Source organism: Homalodisca vitripennis, chromosome 4 (assembly GCF_021130785.1).
Source record: "Homalodisca vitripennis isolate AUS2020 chromosome 4, UT_GWSS_2.1, whole genome shotgun sequence".
Lineage (NCBI taxonomy): Eukaryota > Metazoa > Arthropoda > Insecta > Hemiptera > Cicadellidae > Homalodisca > Homalodisca vitripennis.
In genome coordinates this window covers 107,897,632-107,913,972 of record NC_060210.1, presented here as the reverse complement: position 1 = coordinate 107,913,972, position 16,341 = coordinate 107,897,632, and the positions used below count along the sequence as shown (strand labels likewise).

Here is a 16,341-nt window from a genome sequence, read left to right as displayed (position 1 = left end):
CTGAGCGGCAGTGTAGTGGCCAGGTCAGGGGATAGAGCAAGCGGGCGAATGCCGAGCAGGGGTGGGGAGAGATGGGTAGGGGGCAGCATCACAGCGGCGGAGGGGTATTTACCACACCCTGCGTGAACTAAATTTCCCAGTGTCTTTTTATATGCGGTTTACCAATAGCAAGAGGCTCACTACTGCCAAAAAAAGGCAAGTTGAGCAAACGTGAATGGCGTGCACAATTTATTAAATACTAGCAGTTATTCATATCTTTGCAAGCAATATTAAAATCAAAGTCCCTAATCTACGTAGCCAAAGCACTTATGAAATAATATGATGGATCTCTATATTTTTAAAAAGTAATTAGCATATGATCACATTATTTCACTGTTCGTGGTTAGACGATCAGAGGTTGAGTAATTAACTCTTATATCAAGTTTGCGCGTACGGGAGCATTTCTGTTTCATTAATTATATTTCCGATGCCACAGCTGAGTTTGCCTTGTTGCTCCGATGAAGAAAATATATACATAGGTCTCAAAAACCTACTTTGGTTAAAAAAACTGCTTATTTCAAGGCCTTGTATACTTCCGTTCTAATACATTACCAGTGCCATAGTTGAGTTTACTTCGTTGTCACTGTGAAGGGAGTATATTTTTGCCTACTTAGGATTGAGAAGTTTACTGTGGTAAAAAATATCTACTTCCTGTAGAACGGGGAAATCCTTAGGAAGGTTATGTAACATTTCAATAACTATTTAAGCTTATAATTTATTTTGAGTTTATATATCTTGTTTTTCGGACTGTAGTCCGGGAAAGAGTGGCTCGTTGAAGCTTGTTAGTGTAAAAATGCCACATCACAATGCCAATGAAGCCAGTCTTTCTTGAGGATTCTTGTACGTAAACATTCACAGTTTCTCTCATTAAGGTGGGTCTTATACCAGTGTTTTAATTGTATAACTAATTCATTTGATGTTTTAAATTCATCACAGGCTCAGTATGGAATAAACGCTATAGAGTATCGTTGTCTTTGTTATCTGTATTAAACTACTTATCAAACACTTATATGATAAAATTAAAATAATATGAACAAAAGATTCCGTTTCCTTTACATACTTGTCAATCATCAAAGAAAGCTTTAAAGGTGTAAACAACTGTTTGGTTTAAGTTAAATGTGGATTATGAAACATAAATATTATAATTAAAATAGTAGTGAAATTAATTAAACATGTGGTTGTGATGTCATAGCACAATTTTTGCTACTTTAGAAACCAGTGGGGCGTATCCAGAAGGGATTTTCGAAGTATATTAATATCTAGGATCCTAAGAATTTCCATGTGAAAACGTAGTACAATCGGTTGAATAGTTGCAAAACATCAAAAAAGGCATTTTCACATTTATATTATTTTATTAAATTGTATAACATATTTTATAAAGATGAAGAAAATCAACAATGAAATTAATAAAATGTGTATATTATTTTATAAATAATTATAACTAATTATAATTATTTATAGCATCTCAGATAACAACACCCTCTCCTTTATAATGGTATGGTTTTTGACCAACACATCCCTAGTTAACTTAAATACTGTTTGAACTGGCATGATTTAGAACATGGATACCAAATCACCCCCGGAATTCTGTGGCATAGGGCAGGCTCCGAATGGAATCAGAACATGGATTTAATTAATAAATAACTTAAAACTAAATAACGATAATACACTTACAAAGACAACAATAAACAAAACCAAATAATAAGAAAACGGACACACTGAAACATATACACTTTACGAATCACAGTCTATTATCTTCATGTAATTAGTGATTCGCCTTGGCACGGTATAAAGGACCGGCCTGGGATAAATGGAACCGGACGGTGTAGTACATCCGTACTTTTACCTTGTGAAATAGAGCTATAATAGCTGATATATAAGAGCTGATAATAGAGACATAATGAAGTGGACTTTATAACTTACCAGCTGTTTCCCACGGCTTCGCACATTTTGCCCCTGTATGAGCACTTCTGGTTCAAGTGAATTATATTTCCAACACCGATGTAGAGTTTACCTTGTTGACACGATCAAGAAAATCTGTCAAAAGTGTATGTTTATAGTCAATGTACACGTGCATTTACTTTATTATAAAGTGGTCTAACATTCGAGATTTAAGTTCTACCAGAAATTTATTTTAAAGACAGGTATAAATCAAAACTGAGCACCTTCAAATAGTGTTTGGTTATGTAATGAACGTAACTGGCTTATAATTGCAGTTAATAATGTGCAGGTGCTTTTATAACTTTTATATTTTGCAGCGCCGCCTGGTGGTGAGTTACATCAATGGGAATAGCGTATAAACCTTCAATGTGAAAAAATAGACATACATAAAATTGTTCATAATGATCGGTTTCTGAGTCTATACAGGACACACACACACACACACACACACACACACACACACACACACACACAGAGAGAGAGAGAGAGAGAGAGAGAGAGAGAGAGAGAGAGAGAGAGAGAGAGAGAGAGAGAGAGAGAATGCCTGCCACTCTGACGAGATATCCCCGCAGCATCGAGAAAACACATGCTACATAAACACATGAGTGGAGGACATCCGAAGAGCGGCACAAATATCTGATCCGGCCCACCTTCTACCATAGCTACGTTATATGCTCTTATAACATAATACAGTATATTATAATACAGTAATAAAGGAAGATTACAATACATAACAATTATTATTACTTGCGATCCAAGTAAAACTATATTGTGATGACATTCCAGTCTTAATATTGTCTTATTTAGAACCATATACTTATATACGAGATGAAGACGTAGAGAAGGAGAATAGAGTTAAATTTGACAGACGTTTGAAAGAAAGGACTGTCGTGTATGTAAGCACGGAGTGAATTGCGCCTTCTTGTTACATTATTGACCAAACTTGGCGCCATTGTGACCTGTCGGAAATTAGTCATCACACATGTCAATGTCATTCACACCACCCTTCGGTCAGTAGGCCTCTCCAACACTACATACATATATATATATATATATATATATATATATATATATATATATATATATATATATATATATATACTACTCTGCTGTAATCACTGATTAGTCATTATTATATTTTACTGCAATAGCAACACAAAACAGTCGTTTAATTCACAAATCGATTAAAGTAATGACAGCTGATTAAATCATTACCTTTGGAACACGTATAATTGCTTACACTTTGAATAACCAACTTAAAAAAAATTAATACCAAAATATTATCATTAATTATTGAGGATCAATGCAACAAAATACTGCTGCAGCATTGTAGAACTGAACGAAATACTTATAACTTAAACAGCTCAAAGGAGGGGTCTGATAATTCTGATAATAATAATATTGTTTGGTTGTTAATAAAATATGTTTAGTAATAACCATTTTACCGCTACTGTAAGGGACTAAATAGGTATATCTATACATAATTTTAGGAGGCTCAACTACGGTTTCATTATATGTAAATAACATTTAAATACATTTTCATTCTACAATCTGTAATAAATGAGATAATTGAGATAAATTAAAGTATCAAAATTTTATTTTAATAATTGCCTTAAAGTAACTCTCCATGGTTGCAGTACAACCTGAAATCTATAGTAATGACCGCTTGTCAACTGACCTGGTGTTAAGAATTTGGGTCACGGGTTAACTGACATTCGAGCCTGTTTATAATGATGCTAGGATCCCGTGTTATGGTTGTATTTCATCTGATGTTGAAAATTACAATCACGTGGCAACTGACAGCTGAGCACGTTTATAATATTGCTAGGATCCCGTGTTATGGTTGTATTTCATCGGATGTTGAAAATTACAATCACGTGGCAACTGACAGCTGAGCACGTTTATAATATTGCTAGGATCCCGTGTTATGGTTGTATTTCACCTGATGTTGAAAATTACAATCACGTGGTAACTGACAGCCGAGCCTGCTGTTAATATTGCTAATATCCCGTGTTATGGTTGTAGTATGCTAGATTTCTGTAATGAGTGTCGCGTGTTCACTGACAGCCGAGCCTGCTGTTAATATTGCTAGTATCCCGTGTTATGGTTGTGGTATGCTAGATTTCTGTAATGAGTGTCGCGTGTTCACTGACAGCCGAGCCTGCTGTTAATATTGCTAATATCCCGTGTTATGGTTATAGTATGCTAGATTTCTATAATGAGTGTCGCGTGTCCACTGACAGCCGAGCCTGCTGTTAATATTGCTAATATCCCGTGTTATGGTTATAGTATGCTAGATTTCTATAATGAGTGTCGCGTGTCCACTGACAGCCGAGCCTGCTGTTAATATTGCTAGTATCCCGTGTTATGGTTTTAGTATGCTAGATTTCTGTAATGAGTGTCGCGTGTCCACTGACAGCCGAGCCTGCTGTTAATATTGCTAGTATCCCGTGTTATGGTTGTAGTATGCTAGATTTCTGTAATGAGTGTCGCTTGTTCACTGACAGCCGAGCCTGCTGTTAATATTGCTAATATCCCGTGTTATGGTTGTAGTATGCTAGATTTCTGTAATGAGTGTCGCTTGTTCACTGACAGCCGAGCCTGCTGTTAATATTGCTAATATCCCGTGTTATGGTTGTAGTATGCTAGATTTCTGTAATGAGTGTCGCTTGTTCACTGACAGCCGAGCCTGCTGTTAATATTGCTAGTATCCCGTGTTATGGTTGTAGTATGCTAGATTTCTGTAATGAGTGTCGCTTGTTCACTGACAGCCGAGCCTGCTGTTAATATTGCTAGTATCCCGTGTTATGGTTGTAGTATGCTAGATTTCTGTAATGAGTGTCGCGTGTCCACTGACAGCCGAGCCCGCTGATAACGTGCTGCCAGGTTCCCACGCCCTTCATTCGTATTTTATAAAATCAATTCGCAAATAATACGGCTACTTGTAGCAGAAACTTTAAATAATTTTTATTCTAAAATAAGTGAGAAACAATTACTTGGTAGTTAATCGAAAAGACGAAATCTTAGAACTTCTGGACTGTCTATCTGGTTATTTTTTAAATTCGTCTTTTTCCTTTTCTCTTATTAGTATTGCTATTAGAGTTAAAAAAAACCAACAGTTCTGTTAACCATTTTGTTTTTAATTCTATAATAATAATAATAGTGCTGAAACGTAAACAATATTGTTTTCCTTATATATGCTTTTAAAGTTTTGTATGTGTTTTTTGAAAGGTACAGATCTATATAGTTGTGATTGTATAATATTACTATTAGCGATTTAAATTAAGTATAAGTGCTTATTGTATTAAAGCGCTCTATTGTAATAAAATACGTATTTTATTGTACTTTGAAACTAATTAAAAAACGGGAAAATATGGTAGAAGCCATTTTTATTATGGAACTATAGGCCTACTCTAAGATACTAATGAGCAGAGTTTGTATTGCAAAATAACTTATCTCTTGTTGAAAAGCCTTTTGTATTACAGTGTGGTTGTAATAGACAAATTCACATATTTTGCTAAAAACTCTTATAATATTAGAATTACATTCACAATTTTACAAGACTATCTATAATACATTCATAGGACAAATATAAATTTACCTTCGTCGTTGCGTAGGGTAATGTTGTGACTTTCTACACGATAGGTCTCGGGTTCGGTTCTCGGGGAGGTCAATAAACATTGGGTTTGGATCATTCTCTATTAAAACATAATCTATGAATGGTGCAACTCATTAAAATCCTGATAATAATATCTATAACACTTTCTTTAAAATTTGTGAAACAGCAAGCCTGTTGTGAATTAATACAAAAAGTAAGTCCCTCGCACTATACATTTTTGGTCTGGTTATACATTTTTCCATTTTAGAATAAAGCAGTTCACTTGCATATTCCTAGTTCTAACATTCTGATTTAATTTTAAAAATATTAACTATCTGCAGAAATAGTAATATATCCTAAAATACAGCAGTGTTTAAGACATGGAAAGATGAAATTAGACACAAACGTGAGAAACAGAATCATTTTATGAAGATCAACCTATTATAGGAATTGAAATATATTTACAACTCTAGAAGAATTTGCGTAAATAGTAATATACCATAAAATACAGCAGTGTTAGACACGGAAAGATGAAATTAGACACAAACGTGAGAAACAGAATCATTTTATGAAGATCAACCTATTATAGGAATTGAAATATATTTACAACTCTAGAAGAATTTGCGTAAATAGTAATATATCCTAAAATACAGCAGTGTTTAAGACACGGAAAGATGAAATTAGACACAAACGTGAGAAACAGAATCATTTTTATGAAGATCAACCTATTATAGGAATTGAAATATATTTACAACTCTAGAAGAATTTGCGTAAATAGTAATATATCCTAAAATACAGCAGTATTTAAGACACGGAAAGATGAAATTAGACACAAACGTGAGAAACAGAATTATTTTATAAAGATCAACCTATTATAGGAATTGAAATATATTTACAACTCTAGAAGAATTTGCGTAAATAGTAATATATCATAAAATACAGCAGTGTTAGACACGGAAAGATGAAATTAGACACAAACATGAGAAACAGAATCATTTTATGAAGATCAACCTATTATAGGAATTGAAATATATTTACAACTATAGAAGAATTTGCGTAAATAGTAATGTATCCTAAAATACAGCAGTGTTTAGACACGGAAAGATGAAATTAGACACAAACGTGAGAAACAGAATCATTTTATAAAGATCAACCTATTATAGGAATTGAAATATATTTACAACTCTATAAGAATTTGCGTAAATAGTAATATATCATAAAATACAGCAGTGTTTAAGACATGGAAAGATGAAATTAGACACAAACGTGAGAAACAGAATCATTTTATGAAGATCAACCTATTATAGGAATTGAAATATATTTACACCTCTAGAAGAATTTGCGTAAATAGTAATATATCATAAAATACAGCAGTGTTAGACACGGAAAGATGAAATTAGACACAAACGTGAGAAACAGAATTATTTTATGAAGATCAACCTATTATAGGAATTGAAATATATTTACAACTCTAGAAGAATTTGCGTAAATAGTAATATATCATAAAATACAGCAGTGTTAGACACGGAAAGATGAAATTAGACACTAACGTGAGAAACAGAATTATTTTATGAAGATCAACCTATTATAGGAATTGAAATATATTTACAACTCTAAAAGAATTTGCGTAAATAGTAATATATCATAAAATACAGCAGTGTTAGACATGGAAAGATGAAATTAGACACAAACGTGACTTAAACAGAATCATTTTATGAAGATCAACCTATTATAGGAATTGAAATATATTTACAACTCTAGAAGAATTTGCGTAAATAGTAATATATCTTAAAATACAGCAGTGTTAGACACGGAAAGATGAAATTAGACACAAACGTGACTTAAACAGAATCATTTTATGAAGATCAACCTATTATAGGAATTGAAATATATTTACAACTCTAGAAGAATTTGCGTAAATAGTAATATATCATAAAATACAGCAGTGTTAGACATGGAAAGATGAAATTAGACACAAACGTGACTTAAACAGAATCATTTTATGAAGATCAACCTATTATAGGAATTGAAATATATTTACAACTATAGAAGAATTAATTTATTGTTATTGAACTGCCCGATGTCCAACAGCGATGACATTTGACACACTTTAGCTCCTAACGGAAAGTGAAGATATTTTCATGCATTTCAAACACCGATAGGGATTGAAATGGGATTGCTATCCCTAAGAGAACTATATTTTTATTTTTCATAGCAGCATAGAGTGAATGTTGTTGAAGATAATGGAGCTAACCCCTAAGTTGAATGAGTTGAAACTTGGCTAACCATTATAAGTAAGGTTATTATAGCATTGTGCAAGGTTATTAGCAAGGTTATTATAGCATTGTATTAACCATTATAGCATTGTATCTGTACCACTTATTACAGCTTGTTTTATCTACTTGTATAACAACACTTTGTAAGTTTTTTTACACCTCTGGTCTCTTATTAAACTCAATAATCGCATGATATTTGAGCATAATATTTAAACAATGGAACACCTTATAAAGTAGTCTATGACAATACAAGGAACGTGTACTTGTTTGTTGGGGGAAGGGTGACAAGACAAGCAGGGCTCAGGTCGAGGACTGACAGGGCGATATCGAAGGGCTTGCGTGACTCAAATCTCGTGACAAAACAAGGCAACTGTTGATCGTCTTAAAGTAGTCCTGAGTCTCACAGTTGAATGATTCTAATAGATAAGTGAATAACATTCCTCTCGTAAAACATACCAAACGTCTTACTCCATACATCTGTGTTTAGATAAGCGAGTTTTGATCGAGTTTTAACCCTTACAGTGCTAGAGTCCGTGTAGACGGTGAGTAACACCTAGATAATGTCAACTATCGTGAGACGTGGGCACAGAAGGTGTTATATACACAGTAACACCTCTGAGTTTCGTATACATAATTCTGTGTGTCTGACTAGAATGGAAAACTTAAATAAAAAATACGAGTGATTGTTAATTTATATCGTCAGTAGTTAAGCTAAAGATACTATTTTGATCGAAGTACGTTCGACGCCGGATATGTGAAAGGATATTCGATATCATGGACGGAAGAAGTTCATTGATAAGGAGTTTCATTTCATGTGGAAGGCGATACCAAAAACGGCTCTCAAACTCTCGAGTTTGACAAATTATTTCCCCGTTAGTACGGCTTTATTTGATGTCACGTGACTGCCACAAACTTATCGTTTTTGAGTAAAGAGACGTAGTTGATATCATCTACCTTAACTTTCAAATACCGTTCGACAATCTCCCACATCTATTCTTTCTGAGAGAGCTCCCAGTTTTTGGATTTTCCCCAAATAACAGTAGGTAGATCAAATCCTACATTTTGAATCACATTTAGAGTACAATTTGGCATTCTGAGAGTCTTTTTATAATTCAATGCTTCAATATAGGCCCTCAATTTTAGTTTGTTTTCTATACTGTACTGTAAACCCACATTCATACTGATGTAAAGGGGCTTCCACCGATCTCGAGATTAACAAACCGTTTACCATTTTGTAATCAGCTATTTATTCAGTTATCAATTTTGTTTGAATAAAAAATGACAAAGGACCCGAGACAATTTATATAAGTTAAATTTGCTTAATAAGGAAATCTTTCATTCGTTTAAATGATATTAGAGGCAGTAGGGTTGAGACACACACTCCGTGCAGGATCTTGGTTTTCGTAGATCTTAAGTTGATCTTTTCTGAATACTTTAGCAACGTCGATAAAAAATACTAGTGAAGGAACTGTTTTGTCTTGTTTTACGGATCATCATAATATTTTAAAAACAAATATTCTTGTATGGTGTTGTATAGGTCCTTAATCTGAATCCATCGGGAGTGTGCCAGAATTGGCTGAAATAATGCCGACGTTACAGAGATTTTTTGAGGTTAAGCACTGAGCTTGGTTTTAGTAAGGCTTCATTGTCTTAAAATGTTGCAATTATTTGAGACTCAGAGCTGTTTTGGGCACTTGATTATTCAAGAACTACACCAAGTGGAAATATCAGTGAAGTTTAGAGGCGAGTGGCAGCCTAATTTAAGGAAAATACAGCAGCTATTGTCGATCTGAATCTTTTTCTGACAGCATTGTTTGTCGTGTTTCCAAGTACTTTACACTAAACTGATCATGTTCAATGACCTTTATTATTATAGACTGCACTTTAAAAGCAAGCGATTTATTTACAAATAGATTTTAACTAGGAGAAGATATTCAGTATCTAAGATTATCTATACTTTTTATTGGAGGTAAAAGACGCAGCGGTCTATTAATAAAGGTCTTTGGTCATGTTACAGAAGTGTAAGAAGATGGAGGAGGGCTCAAGCCCTGAACTGTCGCCTGATGATGTCAAAGACCACCACAAACAGAAGTTCGAGATCTTGGCGCGGGCCTTGCAGGTGTCCGTGGCCAAGCGGTCCTCAGACAGTCGGCAAGTGCCTAATGGTGAGTTAGCCATATCGCCACAAGTCTGTTTGTGTTGTCTTATACTCACTACTGCACCACTCAGCTAATGGCTGAGGTTCATTTAATTTGACGTAACATAGTCTACTTGCAAACTCAATGAAAGAGAGTTGAATCAATGCACCAGCGTCAATTAATTACTAAATGCGCATAACCATTCGCACGCAGGGAATCAGAGCAGGAGAATACAGACGAAATGTTTCCAGTTTGAAACATATGTATATCATTTTATATAACACACCTATTTTATATTATCCAGCCCTTTGAAACGTCATCAAGTAGGAGAGACGTTGGCACTCAAGGTGTTTTATAAACACAAAAAACTCCGATTTTCATATAAATAGTTTTGGGTATCTGACTAAAATAGAATACTTAAAAAAAAAACTCAACGAGTATTTGTAAATTTCTATGATAAAAAGTTAAGATAAAATTACTAATTTTTGTCACAAACTACGGTCGACGCCGTATTGTTCAGTTTAGTTTTTAATTTCTCTACCCATACACAACTAAATTTTATATAGCTGCTTAAGAGAATCCTATTAATTGATATTTGTTTCTCCGAGCAATCGAGACATGAGATGGTTTGGAACTCTGAGACCATCATTCCACCGACGAAGAAATGACGGTGATTGACGCCTTGTCTTTATTTTTGAAACAAAGTCAGCCTCAAAGACAATTACCGTTACTAAGGTGCCTTCGTTGTTAACAACAACACAGGAATATTACTAACAAACAGAGCCTCAGAGCACACAGGCAACCTGTTTTAAAATGTGTACGTTTTTAAACGATCGCGGGCTATACGAGATAATCTTATGACAAGAAGACGATGCTGTAGAGTGAACCTTAATGACTAGTCATTTTGATACTCAACAAATTCTACACGTATAAACCGATCTAATCAGGCAATCTTGCCACCTGAGTCTCAATGAACACACTTCGTATGTTTTCAGACCAATAATACTTACGACATCTTTCATTCCTGACGGGCAACTGCAACTGTACGTCACAAACGTGACAGGCAACCACGAGTAGTGTACACGACTAGGGCGGCACAACATACAATACATACATGATCTGAAAACCACAACTGAAAGCATAACAAGTGGTTTCAGGACGTCTCGTTTGTGACCGACTCGATGATGAATGGTGTGTTATGTTCGAAGATCTACACAATAGCATCGACCCCACAGTTCGATATCTCGACGTTATTTGATTAGTCCCGTTAAACGTCTCGGAACTCAGTCACTTCCTGGATCGTGGGGGCAGTGTTATGGGCTAGGTTACGTTATTGGCCTACGTATATATTAACGTGTCGGAATACAACTAGAGGTGGCTTTCTGTATAGTATATAATAGACCACACTTCTAATCAGGCAACAAGTGTTTTAGTTACGTTGCTCTTGAACTGATTAAGACCATACAGTGAACAGTAATGAACGACATGTGTAAACCAGTTTAAGTGCAAAGTAAAATTTAAATTCAGCAATACTTGAGAAACAGTTTCAAAAATATGTTTGCTATGATGTCAGTCAAACACGGTTTAAAGTGTTAAAATACTGGAGTGATATGGAAACTGTGTTTGCAACGGAACCTATAGTCGTGTACAATAGACGTCGTAATGTTACGCTCTGGAAACGTCGAATGTGAGAGTGTCATCGCAGCATGATTCACAGGTTCAGCAAAGGCCGTAAGTCGTTGATGTTTTTGTCACTTTCAACTTAAAATCGAGTGTTTATTACGATTTAAAATTTCGATTCGACATTATGTATTACGATTTTTGGTAGACAGAAAATATCCAAAGGTATAATTATAATTAATAATGAAACCAAAACGTTTGGGCATGTCAGTCAGCTATCAATCAAAGTTATGGATTATGTAATAATTTTATAAATAACTTCAGGCTATAGAGTTAGCAATACTTAATGTTCCACACATTTTTAGTTATTTGCAAGTTCAGTAATGCTCTAAAATATTTTAAATGTTATGGCATAAGAAAATATGTGTTACATTATGAGCAAATTTATGAGCTAACAAAATATTATTACAGGCTCTGGTTTTAAAAAGTTACAAATTGAACTGCACATTTGATCAATTAAATTATTAATTAAGTGTTTGGTGTACTAATACTCAAGTTCACAGTTCGCTTATTAAAATTATAATTAAGTATTTTGTGTACTAATACTCCAGTTCACTATCCGCTTATTCAGATAATAATTAAGTGTTTTAATTACTAATGCTCCAGTGTAGTTCACTCTGAGCTTATTCAAATTATAATTAAGTGTTTTGTGTACTAATACTCCAGTTCACTATCCGCTTATTCAAATAATAATTAAGTGTTTTGTGTACTAATACTCCAGTTCACTATCCGCTTGTTCAGATAATAATTAAGTGTTTTGTGTACTAATACTCCAGTTCACTATCCGCTTATTCAGATAATAATTAAGTGTTTTGTTTACTAATACTCCAGTTCACTATCCGCTTATTCAGATAATAATTAAGTGTTTTAATTACTAATGCTCCAGTGTAGTTCACTCTGAGCTTATTCAAATTATAATTAAGTGTTTTGTTTACTAATACTCCAGTTTACTCTCAGCTTATTCAAATTATAATTAAGTGTTTTGTGTACTAATACTTCAGTTCACTATCCGCTTGTTCAGATAATAATTAAGTGTTTTGTTTACTAATGCTCCAGTGTAGTTCAATCTAAGCTTATTCAAATTATAATTAAGTGTTTTTTTTACTAATACTCCAGTTCACTATCCGCTTATTCAGATAATAATTAAGTGTTTTGTGTACTAATACTCCAGTTCACTATCCGCTTATTCAGATAATAATTAAGTGTTTTGTTTACTAATACTCCAGTTCACTATCCGCTTATTCAGATAATAATTAAGTGTTTTAATTACTAATGCTCCAGTGTAGTTCACTCTGAGCTTATTCAAATTATAATTAAGTGTTTTGTTTACTAATACTCCAGTTCACTATCCGCTTATTCAGATAATAATTAAGTGTTTTGTTTACTAATACTCCAGTTCACTATCCGCTTATTCAGATAATAATTAAGTGTTTTAATTACTAATGCTCCAGTGTAGTTCACTCTGAGCTTATTCAAATTATAATTAAGTGTTTTGTGTACTAATACTCCAGTTTACTCTCAGCTTATTCAAATTATAATTAAGTATTTTGTGTACTAATACTCCAGTTCACTATCCGCTTGTTCAGATAATAATTAAGTGTTTTTTGTTACTAATACTCCAGTTCACTATCCGCTTATTCAGATAAAATTAAGTGTTTTCTAATACTCCAGTTCACGTATCCGCTTATTCAGATAATAATTAAGTTTTTGGTGTACTAATTACTCCAGTTCTTCGCTTATTCATATAATAATTAAGTGTTTTTAATTACTAATACTCCAGTGAGTTCACTCTGAGCTTTTTCAAATTACTAATTAAGTGTTTTGTGTACTAATACTCCAGCACTCTCAGCTTATTCAGATAATAATTAAGTATTTTGTTTACTAATACTGCTCAGTTCACTATCCGCTTGTTCAGGTAAATTTCTAAGTAAATGGGCTTTTGGCCCACTTTTGAATATACTACAGTTTCATACGATTTATTATAAGTAATATTTTAATTAAGTGCTTAAGTTACTATACTAACCCAGTTTCAACTATCCGCTTATTCATATTAATTAAGATGTTTTTTTTGACTAATAAAAATTTGTTTGTATCCAATTTAGAGTATTAAGTGTTTTGATTACTAATGTTACTCCAGTAGGTAACTTTGGCCCAAGTAGTTTTTCAGATAAAAATTAAGTGTATAATCTGGACCTGGTATTTAAAAAACAGGTTTATTCTAATTAATATTGATATGTTTAAAATACATAATTTCAACTATCTCCGCTTAAAAAATTAAATTTGTTTTCAAGGAATGTCTTATGTTTAAATGAATACTCCCAGTTCACTAACGGCCTCTTTTTCAGTATAATAATTAAGTGTTTTTGTGTTACGTAATTCCCTTTTCTTCCACTCCCAGCTTATTCAAATTTTAATTACAGAGTGTTTTGAGTACACCAACCCTGGGACTCGGAGTCCACTATCCAATGAACAACAACAAATTTGTCCTTTACTACAAGTTCCTTCATGACCTCTTCATTGCTTACCCTTATACAACATAATGTAGTTGGGACCTCGATTTGTTCATGTTAGACGAAAACCTACAGAAAAGTCCATGGTGTCATATATTTAAAAATGACTCCCAGTCACGGCCCGGAACAACGCACAATAACCATTTTTCATTCTTTCTCGTTTAAATTTAGTTATTAGGACTTTACGAAGCTATTTAAATAATAAGGTATCCATAACAATCCATTAAGATACATAATGACTAGCAAAATCTAACATCGTGAAAATATTTAGGATGGCCGGGAACTTTGAAATATTTCAATGGTTTTTTAATAGTGCTTCTGGGTATCTGGATATGTTTTGCCTTAACAGACATTTTTTAAAGATACGTGGTTTGATAGACAAGTTTGAAAGAGGACCTGTTCTTTTGCTGTGTAGTCGCATTGGCTCCTGGGCAGACGTTTGGTAGTTGTAGGGCATCTTGAAAAATCACACTTCATGCAATATAGAAATAATGACTAATCCAAACCATTTTGCAACTATTTATAGAACTTTACCGCTAAATTTAAAGGATTGGTTAGATTTACTACACCTACTTAAAAAAAGTAAAGTATTTTTTTAGATCCCCAGAAGTTACCAGACCTGATTTAAAAATTCGAAAATTTTATTTGTGTTGTTCACGAAGGTCTAACTACAGCACAACATTAGTAACTTAAAAGTGTTCTAAAAACTATACTTAATTAGTAGTTCCTGATAGAAATGCGTCTACTCAGGAAGAAGTTTTAAGGTTAAAATTTCACTTGCTTACACGAGACACACAACTCGTGGTGTTGCTGCCCAGCAAAAAACTGGGAATCAGTTATAACTATCAGGCAGTTTGATTGATACCTACCACCTACGAACCAAACGAAAAACTAATTCAGATACTGCCATAAATCGCTCAAAAAACTTGTTTCGTTTTATCTATTTTTGCTTTTGGGCCAAAGAAGAACCCTAGGGCCAAAGTAGCCCTTGTTTACTAAGTGTTTTGTGTACTAATACTCCAGTTCATATCTGCTTATCTCACAGATAAAAAGTGTTTTGAATGCTCCAGTTCACTATTCGCTTATTCAGCGTCTAATAAACAACACTGTCACAGACTAACCCCTGAAACTCTGGAGTCGGCGCGGACGTCTGTCTCTAGAGATCCACAAGATAAACTAGTAATAATACACACGCCTGTGATAAATACCTCATAATCTTTTAATTACAAAAGACATTGAACCATTTGAACAGATTTCCTAGTACGTTTTGTCTAAGCTGTCTGTTACTGGTATATAACCAACCAATCAATAGATTATATTATTACCAAATTAGTAATAGTTTTTTACATGTTTGCTAGATCGTGTAGTGAGAAAATAATTAGATGCCTCATGATGAAAAAGGACAAACATATAGATAAACATATCCTAAACGTAATTTACAAATGTATCCAACGACTATGTTTGTGTATTATATTCGTAAAGGTTAATGAGAAAATAATATCCATTAAAAAGACACGTGTACTAAAACCATTTTGGCAGAGAAATTTTTAATTGAATATTTTTTTTTTTAAAGCATAAGCGCTAAAATTTTTATACTATTCAATATAGCTGATTTCTCATTGTTTAATAACTAATTACAGTTACGTAATTAATTTCTATACAAAGTATAAATTAAATATCCCTGTTTGTTTGGGTTGTGCATACAAAATTTCTAAACTAGTTAATAGTTTTTAGTGTGGTTTTTTACTGTCGGCTTCGTTTAGGAACTAAGGCAGGTTTTATAGGTATGATACATTAATATTTTAATTTAATTCATTTATTTAAAAAGTTTATATAATGCGAAAATTGATTTTTTCCTACGTCTCCATTGTTAACACTGACTATCTCACAACATACAACAAAATAATGTACTACGAAATTTGTGCGTTTAAGAAAAGACCTACAGGAAAGTCCGTGGTGATAATATATCAACTCTCCAAAGAAACAACGCACAATAACAATTTTTAATAATTCCGTTTTAGTTTAAATTTGTATTAGGATTTCCCGATGCTAATTTAGATCAATGTGTATCCATAAATCAATTAGATACATAAAGTTTAGGTTAAACTATCTATCAAGCAAATAGTTTCGAAAAATATTGGTAGTAGTAGGTTATGTAT

At 33.4% G+C, this 16,341-nt stretch overlaps 1 protein-coding gene across 5 annotated transcripts in view; it reads left to right on the top strand.

Annotated features, from left to right (window-relative positions):
* LOC124359934 (inactive ubiquitin carboxyl-terminal hydrolase MINDY-4B-like) overlaps positions 1 to 16,341 on the top strand; it is a 75,689-nt gene that overhangs the window by 17,948 nt on the left and 41,400 nt on the right. For 2 of the 5 annotated variants that reach the window (XM_046813087.1, XM_046813088.1), the window contains exon 2: positions 9,872 to 10,019. The exons of 2 other annotated variants lie outside the window; for them this stretch is intronic. In XM_046813087.1, coding sequence (XP_046669043.1) covers positions 9,872 to 10,019 — 148 coding nt within the window. Of the gene's footprint in view, positions 1 to 9,871; positions 10,020 to 11,203; positions 11,724 to 16,341 lie in introns of those variants that run through there. One more of the 5 variants, XM_046813090.1, reaches the window with a different exon arrangement.